Source organism: Myotis davidii, unplaced genomic scaffold (assembly GCF_000327345.1).
Source record: "Myotis davidii unplaced genomic scaffold, ASM32734v1 scaffold78, whole genome shotgun sequence".
Lineage (NCBI taxonomy): Eukaryota > Metazoa > Chordata > Mammalia > Chiroptera > Vespertilionidae > Myotis > Myotis davidii.
In genome coordinates, this window is record NW_006290305.1 from 4,237,609 (window position 1) to 4,249,585 (window position 11,977).

General features: G+C 40.7%; 1 protein-coding gene across 1 annotated transcript; it reads right to left on the reverse strand.

The window, feature by feature from the left end:
• Positions 1-7,001: 7,001 nt before the first annotated feature.
• On the reverse strand, positions 7,002-9,448 carry TXNDC2 (thioredoxin domain containing 2 (spermatozoa)). Its single transcript, XM_006763297.2, has 2 exons — positions 9,364-9,448; positions 7,002-9,083 (listed from the first exon to the last, which is right to left on the reverse strand). Exons 1-2 carry the CDS (start codon positions 9,446-9,448, stop codon positions 7,657-7,659), a joined length of 1,512 nt encoding a protein of 503 aa, XP_006763360.1. The 3' UTR covers positions 7,002-7,656.
• Positions 9,449-11,977: the final 2,529 nt, after the last annotated feature.

Consider the following 11,977-nt stretch of genomic DNA (forward strand, 5'->3'; position numbering starts at 1 on the left):
AGGGCCGATCTGTGGGGCGACCAGCGGGGCAATTGGGGGGCCCCCGCTGGTACCCGCCTTGGCCAGGTTGGCGCTGCCCATTCGCTGGCCCTGCCCCCCTGATCACCTCACCATCACTGGCACCCACCTTGGCTGGCCTGGGACCTGAGGGCTGGGGGCATCTCCTGTGTTGAGTGTCTGCCCCCTGGTGGTCAGTGTGTGTTATCGCAACTGGTCATTCCACCACTTGGTCAATTTGCATATTAGGCTTTTATTATATAGGATACTGGAATACATTACCCTTAAGTATATTCTAAGACTGATCTATCATTACTACTCTATATTTGCTCACCTTTTGCAAAAATATTTTATTCATTAATATATTAGTTTTCTGTGGTTGCTGTAACAAATTACTACAAACTAGTGCTCATAACAATAGATACTTCTTTTCCCACAGCTCTGGAGACCAGACATCCAAAATGGCAGGGCTGTGCTTTCTCTGGAGGCTCTAGAGGAGAATCTGTTCTTTGCTTCTTTCCTCTTCTGGTAGCTGCTGGCAGTTCTTGACTTGTGGCCACATCACTCTGACCTCTGCCTCTGTCTTCACATTGCCTTCTCCTCTGTGTCTCTGTGTGCTTAGTCTTCTCCAACCTCTCTAGAATATAAACACTTGTGATGGCATTTAGAGTTCACCCACATAATCCAGGATTATCTCCTAATTTCAAGGGCCTAAACTTAAGCACATCTGCAAAGACCCTTTTTCCAAAAAAAGGTAACTTTTAGAGGGTTCCTGGGGTTAGGACCTGATATCTCTGGGGCCACCATTCCGTCTACTACAGTTGGTACTAATAATCTTCACATCAGTTTAAGATCTTAGTTACCAGTAAGATTATCTCTGACAGATAACCCAACATAGAAAAATATAATGTATATAATATAAATACTACTAGTTGAAAATATGTTAAAGAATCAATCAACAGATTGTTTTACATAAAATGAAAATTATTTGGTGTTTCTAATTATCTTATAAAATGACTGAGGCACTGTGAAAAATAATGTTCTGCCTAAATTATGTGTAAATTTGCCAGTGATTACTATGCAAATCTATCTATCTTTCTTTTTTTTTATAATAGTGTTGAAATTTATCAAAACTTGAAGTGCAAAGGATACCAAAGTCAGACTCAAATTCAAATGATCAATTTTCCCCCCACAAATAAGTGAATTTCGTTTAGTCTTTTATCAAATGACAGCAAACCCATTATGGAATTAAATATACTATATTTCAGATGGACTTTTGTTTGTTTATTTTTTTTTAATCCTCACACAAGGATATTTTTCCATTGATTTTTAGAGAGAGGGGAAGAGAGAGGGAAAGACAGAGAGAATAATCCATGTGAGAGCAACACATAGACTGGCTGCCTCCTGCATGCGTGCCTACCAGGGCCAGGGCCCAGCCGGGGAGGACCCTGCAACCAAGCCTGCTCTTGACCAGAACTGAACCCGGGACCCTTTGGTCCACGGGCTGACACTCTATCCACTGAGCAAAACTGGCTAGGGCTCAGATGGACTTGCAAACCACCATCCTATTAACTGATTTACAGTGAGATTGGTAACCATCATCTAGTTACAGCTATCCAGTTGCTGAACATCCCATAATCAATATGATTTTAGATTTCTGGTGTAGCCCAATGATCTACTTAGAAAAGAAACACCAAGGGTATTGCTAGGGCGGTACTCACATGTTAAGATCTGATTCTTTCTGACCATGGTCCTTGAAGTCAGGGTGACTCAACTCTGCAGCGTACCTCTGCCCCCTTCATTCCATGGTTGTCCCAGGTAACAACTCTTCCTCTTCCCACATGTTCCCTACATCATCTCACCTGAGCCCATTTTGTCTCCACACCAAGTAACCAGATTCTGACTTTTATACCCACTGCTCACCCCTATGGTTTGGCAACGTCTGCAGCTCCCTCCTGTTTGCTTGGGTCTCGTACCAAGTGCTTCATTTTCAGCTTTGTTGGCTTCTCTACTGCCTGATATTAGAGAGACCCCTGCTCTCAGCCCTTGACTTTCAGGAATTCCCCATCCTGAACTCCTCTGCCTACTGGAGAGGGGACATTTGGACAAGTTTCACTTGAATTGCTGAAAAGACATCTGATCTCTAGCCAAAAGGATCAACGAGGGTTATCAAGATCTGGTATTTAAGCAAGTCAATGAAGTACAGAAGAATCCTAAGAATTAGAAACTAATTTATTACTTTAATTAAAAGCAGAGGAGTTTTCAGTTTCATATGTACCTCCAAACAGTTTTCCTAGAGTTCAGCCTATGGGCTCTGAATATTCACTGCATTCAAACAGTTTATTTATTAGCTCTGAATACAGCTCATTCCTGACATATGCACCTATCTTTCGCCTTCAACCTGGATATCAATAAAAAAACATGTGTATTATATGAACCACACATCATAAATTTTGACTTCTTTTGTGAGCCTTTAAGAAACAAATCAGTACCATAGTTGGGGTCTGAAGAAGATAAATGACCAACTTTATTTTAGGATTTTTATATCTGACATAGACATATATGAAAATAGCAATCCAAAATAAAGTGGAATCGTAATTTGGATTTATAAATACTTAAAAAAAAAACAAACCTCAGATACCAAAACAGAATTTCAAAGCAAGCATCTTTATCATATGAATTATTCTGAGCTCACAGAAAGAGTTCAAGCTTCTTAGGGAATATGAGCAAGGGATCATTAAAATCCATTAATATTGAATTGTTTCTTTAAGATACTGCTCCAGTTTTTGGCTGTTTCTGATAGGACGACAACACACTACAGTCTAGTCTAGCAGGATGTTAGCTGGTATGTTTTAAAGGAAATCTTCTTAAAGCCTTCCCTGGGAGATGACTAGTCTATCTGCCTTTCCTAAACTAACAGTCATTAGCTGACGGGTTGGTGACTTCCTCCTGGATCGCCTTAATGTCAGTGCCAAATATTGATCTATGAGTCATTAGACTTGCATTTAGCTTTGTCTTTCAACACCAAGGCTTTGTGACCTTCATGGGGCACAGGACAGAGAAGCAGTCCTTTCCTTCTTCCTCCAGTCCTACCTGCACGATGACCCTCCAGAGGCCAGAGACCCTTCAGAGGCATTTAGTGAAAACAGCAGTAAGGCCTGCAGGTAGGTTCTTAGTGAGCACAACCCCACTCTTCTTCATTCTTCCCCATGCCAAATCTCATTTTGAAATACCCACCTTATCCCAGCTGGCGTGGCTCAGTGGTTGAGCATCCTTTTATGAACCCGGAGGTTCGATTCCTGGTCAGGGACCATGCTAGGGTTGCAAGCTCGATCCCCAGTGTGGGGCATGCAGGAGGCAGCTGATCAATGATTCTCTCTCATCACTGATGTTTCTATCTCTCTCTCCCTCTTCCTGCCTCTCTAAAATCAATAAAAAATATATTTTTTTAAATCTGCCAAAAATCACATTGGAATTTTATAGAGAACAATAGACCATAACTTTCAAATATTTGCTGAAGGTAATTTGTTTGAAATTAACATTTCTGCCTCAAAAAGTATTGAACATCCATGGAATATTACATGTAAATCCCCACTATTAAATCAACTGGCTCATACTTGGAAAAAGATAAACTTCAAAAACATCATTTAGAAGGTCAGGCCCCCAAACTGTCTTCCCCTAATTCATTTCTTTTGCATCCTTCTGAGTATTTACTTCATAAGTGTTTCGTATGTTGATTCATATTCCATATGTTATCTTTAGCGAAACATGTTATCATAAGATAATTCGTCATTTGCATAAAGTACAGGGTATTATTTAGTTTTAAGGCCATATAGTTACGGACTTAAGGAAATTAGATAGGATTAAAATGAAGTGAGATGTATTTAAATGGAATGGGTGATGAATCCCCACACTCCTGAGCTTTCAAGGCAGAAGAATCACTTGGAGAAATGGACAAGTGGCTTCACTGCCATCTGAGGCCATGATGTTCTAATTTCTTGTTCTACGCTTGAAGGTCTATGTTCTTCCGAGACCAAAGACCCTCTGGCCTTTGGAGAAGCCTTCGTTTTTACTTTGGGGACTGACTCTAGAGAGGCTCGAGGCAGCATCCCCAGGGTACCACCCCTCAGCTTTTCTGATATGCTACCTGGGGTCCTAAGGCTTTCTTAGAAATTATCTTTTTCTCGATGCTCCCCCAGAGGATTTGTTATGTCCAGCCTCTGAGCTTCATCTTAAGCTATTATCAGCTAAACTGAGTCCCTCCCAAAATTCCTATGTTGAAGCCCTCAGAATATGACTGTATTTGGAAATAGGCTCTTTAAAGAGATGATCAAGCTTTAAAGAACTGAGCCTGTTAGGGTGGGCCCCAATCCAATCTCAGTGGTCCTTCTAAGAAGAGGAAGTTTGGACACACGGACTCCAGGGCTATGCGCACACAGAAAGGCAACTACGTGGAGACAAAACAGTAAGAAGGCCCCATGTGCCAGGCAATAAGAAAGGTCTCAGAAGAAACCAACCCTGCCAACACCTTGAGCACAGACTTCCAGCTTCCAGACTGTGAAAAATACATTTCTGCTGTTAAAGTCCCACAGTCTCTAATAGTTTCTTATGGCAGTCCTAGCAGAGTAACACAAAAGCTAATGTTCACAAAATTCTCTGCACCTTTGTTACACTGCTATATTCTGGAAGGGTTTGTGGCAGTCTTACCACTCCATCAGGAGCACTATTTCCCTACGTTCTTGCTGGCTGTACTCTCAAAGTCTGGTTGACTTTTGTTTATAATTTTCTATCTATCAGTAAAAATTCCTTATGTTTATTATCAATTTGTTTTCACTCGAATATGAACTGACTGTGGCTTTTGCCTATTTTTCTATTGCGGTAGTCTATTTCTTCTTACTGATTTACAGGAGTGCTTTCTATAAATAAGTGTATTGAATCTCAAGTCATTCATTTGCAAGTATTTTTTCAATTTTTTGTTTCCTGCTAACTTTGTTTATATTTTGGCATGAGAAAGCTTAAATTTTTTATATGTTCAAATATATTTCTTTAATTGCATTTCTATTTATAAAGTCTTTTTCATTCATGAATCAGATAAATGTTTAAACCTTAAATTTTTAAATGATTCCATTTTTTATTCTTTAATCCAACTTTTATTTATTTTATTGTCTGGTATGGAAACAGGATGCAAATTTGTTTTTCTCCCAAATGTCCAAATTTTGTTGTGCAAGTCTTTCAAAATAATCTATTCATATTTCATCAAATTGAGATGTTTTCCTTTTTCATATATTACGACCTACATACCAAATTTTGATTCTTGGTTATTATTATGTTTCATTGCTGTCTTTTTCCTTCATCAATACCATTATTGGTGTCACTACAATTACTATACTGATAATACATTTTACTAGCTGATAGGGTATATTGATCTTCATTACTTCTCAATTAAGACTTTTTCCTACCTACTCTTGGCTACGATTTTTAGTAAATTTTAAGTAGTTTGTCAAGTTCTCCCAATGAGCTCATTGAGATGTGGGTTTGTAATTACAGTATATCTACTAAATTAAGCAAAAAAAAAAAAAAAAATCAACATCTTTCAATTTTTTTTCTCCAAAGGGGGAAACTAACTGTGTTTCACTTATCCAGAGCTTCTTGTTGTGTACCTCTCAGAACTTTTACATTTAGTCTTAATAATCCTACTATTCTTCTTAGGACTGTTGTTAGATAATTTATTTTAATTATATTTTTATTTTATTTTATTTTATTTTATGTTCACTATTGTGAATGAGACTTTTTCCCATAATGATTCCCAATTATTTGTTATTGACTCAAAATGAAACCATTGATTTTGGGCTATTACTCTTAATTCTGTCACTTTGTTGAGTTCTTTTATCAATTCAAACAGTTTTCCATTAATTCTGATTAAGGCTCTCATCATTCACAACCAATATGATTATCTGGACTCTTCCTTTTCATTAGAAATCTTATTTCTCCTTCATGTTAAATACTACAAGTGATAACAATTGCTTGGATCATTTAAGGGCATAATTTTCTCTTAATGAGCAAAATAGAATGTCCATATTCAAGCTTTCTGCCAGAGAATGTAACTTTGACCTGGTTACTGTTTGATTGTTATCCCAAGAGTCAAGAAAAATGGTGTTTCTGGTGAATATTTGAAGGACATGAATTGATTCTCTGGTAGTTTAGATTTTATCCCTGGATCAAGCTAGATCATCAGAGAGCCACACTATTTGCTCCACATTTTCTTGACCCAACAGAATTCCCTTTGCGAAGTCGTGCTTTGCCTCCTTCCTTTGACTTATACCAGGAATAGTATAAAATCACCTGAAAATCTATTACAATTGTTTTAAAGGATTTTTTAGGTCATTGTCCATGTCATCACTTAGTAACCTAAATATAAAGAAAAACCGATGATAGAAATTTCTTCAATACTACAGTCCCAGAAAAAACAACAGTTGATGTAATTCATTCATGTTATATTTTAATTGTTCTAATCTCACCCCATTCTACTCTCTCCTTCCTGGGACGTGAATCATTCTTTGTCCAGCATCCCCACACTTTTCATGCTCCCCATGCAGTTGTCACTGAGCAGCTGCTTGGTTATCAGATCGACTATTGAGGTATCACAGCACTTGTGTTCAAGTAACCTTTATTTTGCTTAATAATGGCCCCAAATCACAAGAGTAGGGATGCTAGCAATCAGATATGTCAAAGAGAAGCCTTTAAGTGAAAAGGTATGCATGTATAGAAAAAACATGATATATATAGGGTTCGGTACTACCTATGGTTTTAGGCATCCACCGGAGGTTTTGGAACATATTTGCCGTGGAAAAGATGACAGACCAAGCCATCATTTATGACTCAGACCTGGGGCTTTGAGTTCTGAGATATCTGGGAACAGGTATCTGAAACCTAGTTACCAAGGAGACAAAACAGGAACTTTGCCACCAGGGAGTTGATGTCACAATGGCACCAAGGATCACACTAACTTAAACCTGAATAATAAAGCTCTTGGCCCGAGAAACCAGAGTTCTGAGCTCTGTCTCAGACTTTGTGGGCACTGTTTAGTAAAACAGAGGTCTGGACTTGAAATCTGGAAGCATGGCCTTGGTGTCAGTTCTGCCACCAATGAATCGGGGCTGGCAAGCCCATGGAATTTCCTGGGGGCTCCATAGCACTCCCCTCACAAGAAAAAGGTTAGATATAGTATGTGACTCAGATTCTGTATTTGCAAAAAATATCTTATCAGAAATCCCAAAGATATGTGAACATAAGAAGTTTCTACTCATCTTTAAATCATGTACTTCTAGAGAATTGTCTAAATGTCCAATGTCTCTGCTAACAGGAAATGAGGAATTTTCAAGGGTGAGTGGGGAAAAAAAATCAAGATAAAAAAGTAGGGGACAACTGGACTTCCAATATCCACCAAAGGAAATTCTAATATCACAGTTTTCTATTAAGAAAAATATGGTCACATTATGCTTTAGGGCTTTGACTAGTTTTTGACATGGATAGAGTTAACATTTATTATTTATAAGTGGGTATCATTTGGACATACACTTTCGTTACACTTCTTTTTTGTTAATAAAAAAAAATCATACGCCATGAACAACTGACTCTCTGTAATGCTTTCAGAATGCACTATTTTAATTCTGCAATGATTGTTTCAAGGTCTTCCTTAAGGGCACCACAAAATTCACTCACCTTTTCTTCTCTTTTATAAAACTGAAAGGTCGGGACATGAATGATCCCACGGTCTTGCACTAGCTCCTCACAGTCATCAACATCTACTTGCAGGAACACTACATCCTCGTGCTTCACAGACAGGGAACAATAAAGGGGTTTGATGGTCCTGCAAGGCATACACCACGTGGCTGAGAAGACCACGGCCACCAGCCTCTCCCCTGCCTCCTTGAGCGCCAGCTCAAAATCCTCTTTGCTCAGGATCACTTTCACCAAATCGAACGTCAGGAGCTCCCCTGTTTCTTCTGCTGAGATGTCACCCTCCGCAGGCTGGATGGCTTTCTCTGAGGACTTGTCTTCCTTGGGCTGGATGGCTTCTTCTGAGGGCTTGGGGGTGTCACCCTCCTTGGGCTGGATGGCTTTCTTCTCTGAGGGCTTGGGAGTGTCACCCTCCTTGGGCTGGATGGCTTTCTTCTCTGAGGACTTGGGGGTGTCACTCTCCTTGAGCTGGATGGCTTTTTCTGAGGACTTGGGGGTGTGGTCCTCCTCGGGCTGGATGGTTTCTTCTGGAGATCTGGAGGTGTCACCCTGCTTGGGTGAAATGTTCTTTTCTGATAGCTTGGGAGTGCTGCCTGGCTTTTGCTGAATCGTTTCTTTTGGCGATTTGGAGGTGTCACCCGGCTTGAATGAAATGGATTTTGCTGATAGCTTGGGAGTGTTGCCCTGCTTAGGGTGAATGGTTTCTTCTGGAGATTTGGAGGTGTCACTCGGCTTAGGTGAAATGTTTTTTTCTGATAGCTTGGGGGTGTTGTCCTTCTTGGGTAAGATAAGTTTTTTTGAGAAACTGGGGTTGTCACTTTGCTTGGAAGGGATGGTTTTTGCTGAGGAACTAGGGGTGTTACCCTCTTTAGGAAGGGTGCTTTTTGCTGGTGATATAGGAGTACTGTTGTGCTTAGGGGGGCTAGTTTTAGTTGGAAAATTGAAGATGTCACCCTGCTTAGGCGGGATGGGTTCTTCTGAGGAATTAGCAGGGTTACTCTCTTTGGGAAGCATGGTTTTCCCGGAGGAATTAAAGATGTTGCCCTCTTTAGGCAGGGTCGTTTTCCCCGGGGAACCGGATGTGTTGCCTTGCTTGGGCTGCATGATTTTCCTTGAGGAATTGGGAGTGTCGCCTTTCTTGGACTGCATGGTTTTTGTTGAGGAGCTGGTGTCACCCTGCTCAGGAAGAAACATGTCCTTGGATTGTGGAACTTTGGAGTCCTCTGCAGGCATGTGCTGTATGCTGCTGACATCGTGGGCAAAGGCTTTCTGGGTGAGTGCTGGATCCAAGAACTCTGGGGCCAGAGGAGTCACATGGCCGGGCAGAACCTGTAATAGTGGACTCTCTGAACAAAACAGCAGATAAAATAAAATGCAAAAGAAAAAACCAAAAACTTTGATCATATACTCCAAAGAAGACCTGTGTCATCTTTAGAGCTCACAAACATAGTCTTATAATGATGTATTAATTGGAATAATCACATTCAACAAAAGGCCAAGCATCATGTGATTACATGTATCTTTTATGCAGGTTTTTTTAGACTACAAGTTTCTCAGCTTAGTCTTATACCTCATACTCCCTAAGCACATAGGTCCCTTAAGGCAATACCCTTCTCTCCCTCTTACCAGTAGGATCACCTTCATGTGTTTCTGGTTGTTTGTCAGGTCTCATGTTCAGTTCTTCCTGGGATCCAACTTCATCACTTTCCATTCTTACTTCATAAATGCCTCATAGTGAAAACAAGGCTGTGCCCTCCACCTTTTCCAACCTACTCAACCTAATATCTTATAATGAGTAACAACTTATATTTGTGTAGTTACAGATGGTTTTCCATCTCTGTACTGGAGTTTCATGACAGCCTCAGTTATGGTGGTCGCACTGTGCATGAGGCTGCGCCTGGTGCCTGATATGCATTCATAAGCATTATTTTCTATAACACAACAAACCACTGAGGTAAGTACCATTGTGATCCCTCGCTTTACAAGTGAGAAAACTGAGCCTGAGAGAAGTTGCATAACTCCCTCAAGGTCACAAAGCTAGTATATGGGGCAGGTTCCGAGGCCTCTCTCTGAATACTACACTGTGTTGTACTGTTTGCCAAGTGTCCTGTCCAGAATGGGTAACTTGAAGCCAACTTTCCTATAATCTCCCTCTAGGATTCTCCAGCTCCAGTTTCCCCTTTATGACTCACCCACTGTAACCATCTCCTCCTAACCACGTTACCCTCCTCTGCCAAGTCCTGCCTGACTGTCAGAAGCCCTGTTGGAGCTATTTGGATGGGAGTAGATGGTGACACAGAAGGAATTCCCTAATTTAGAGAAAGAAATAAAAACTTCACCCCTTCCATCCTGGTAGGTGGGGAACCAAGAGAACAGATACATGTGTCCTGGCCTCCTCCTCTCTCCAGGTGGAAACCTTAGCACGGATGCAGGTTAGATGTGCTCGGAGGACAGCTGAAAGCAGAGCAATATTTGCCTCATTCCTCAGCTGGAAGGCCACACATGATTCACATCCACATGGACTCCACCCGCATCAACACAGTAGTGTGGGCCTTTGGCAGAGGGTGTGACCTGGCGGGCACGATTCCAGGGATCTGGAAGTCCTGCACGCTCCGCAGTGGGGCTGTGAGGATTCTGAGAAAGCCAGAGACCCAGCAGAGGCTTCAGAGAGGAACCAAGAAGCCATAGTGTAGGGGGTTTTGCAACCAGAAGCAAGAACTAGAGCCACAAGTTCTGTCAGTAGGTAACCACACAGTGGCCCACCCCCTAGATATAATCAGGGGTCCTCTGTGGTCCTCAGACTAGGGACCAGACCAGCAGAGGCAGAGGGTCTGGCAATAACTATTCCATATAGGAAGAACTGGAAAGACCAAATTGCTACCAAAATGAAAAAGTATTCTTTAGGTTGAAATACCACAAATAGATTTAATTTCATGTCTCTGCTCCTCACCATTCCTCTTCAAATTCCTTTGAGATAAGGCTCCTGGGAAGAGAAGAGCCATTGAAGAAAAATTTTGAAGTCACATTATATCTGTACATCATAGTATTGAGTGAGGAAGTGAGGAACTGTGATCCCGTTACATCTATACTTGGAGATTTGAATTGTGTTTTAGTTTCCATCTTGTGTTGGCCATCTTACTGTTCCAAATTCCTGCTCTTCATTCTGCAATTCAGATGGATTCTAAGCAACTTGAAATATTGACACCTCTGAATAATCTTCATCAACTTGTCATAAAATGTTTTTTTCTTTCAGCACAAGCTTGCCCCCAAATTGCTCATGAGCCCTTATATCAGTCATGGTTCTGTCAAGAAAACAAATAATCAGCTATTTTAGACATAGGAAGATTAAGTATAAAATAGCTAGAAAGACTGCCTTTCGGCAAGGTGTCCAGAGCTGATTCTTAGTTGCAAAACAGGCCTCCCAAGGGGACTGCAGCCTCCATGATATCAGGAAGGTAAGGAATCATAAAGTCACTGCTAGAACTGTTGACTTCAGAAATTTTCTGCTATAGCTGCAATCCAGAAGTGAGTCAGTCACCCCACAACTCCCTCTCAGCTCAGAGCTAGAGGTCAATGCTGGAGTTCTGCTTCAGCGTCCCTCACCAGTCCCCATCACAGGGCCCCTGCAGAAAGGGACAAAGCTGCAAGACAATGGTCTCCTTTTCGTGCAGGTTCATCTATCGGTAGAATTTAATTTGCATCCAGAACCTCGGCTGCAAAGGAGTCAAGGAAATGTGGCATTGAGTTTCCCAGCCTCTGCGGTGCGGGAAGCACTCTAGAAGCTGGAATAAACACTGTGCGGAAATTCATTTCTACCACATACCATGACTACATGATGCTCTTTTTTTATTCATCATACCGGCATGATTTTTTAATTTACATATTCATAATAGAAAAACTAGAAAACACAGATAAGTGGAAAGAAAATAAAAATTATTCAGAGCACTAATCTTCAGGTGCCATTGTTAATATTGTGAAGTATAACTTTATTTGCTGAAGTGATCAGGAAACAATTGGTTGTGTAAGTCATTGCACAGGCCTGGATTCAGTTTCTCTTGAGTTTTGCTTGGTTCACACACAATATTCCACTTTCCTTTAGATCATCCCTCCAATCCAAAATGCATTATTGTGGGCTCACATGAAATAAATGAAGCTATAGATCCATTTAAATATATATTAGAGGATTATTTTTTACCTAGTTTCTCAGTGTTATAATAACAAACACTGAAAAAACTCCTAA

Coding starts and splice junctions, on each gene's coding strand:
- TXNDC2 (XM_006763297.2), bottom strand. CDS start 9,448: ATGGAAAGTGATGAAGTTGGATCCCAGGAAGAACTGAACATGAGACCT. Junction 9,084..9,363: donor ACATGAAGGTGATCCTACTG/GTAAGAGGGAGA, acceptor TGTTTTGTTCAG/AGAGTCCACTATTACAGGTT.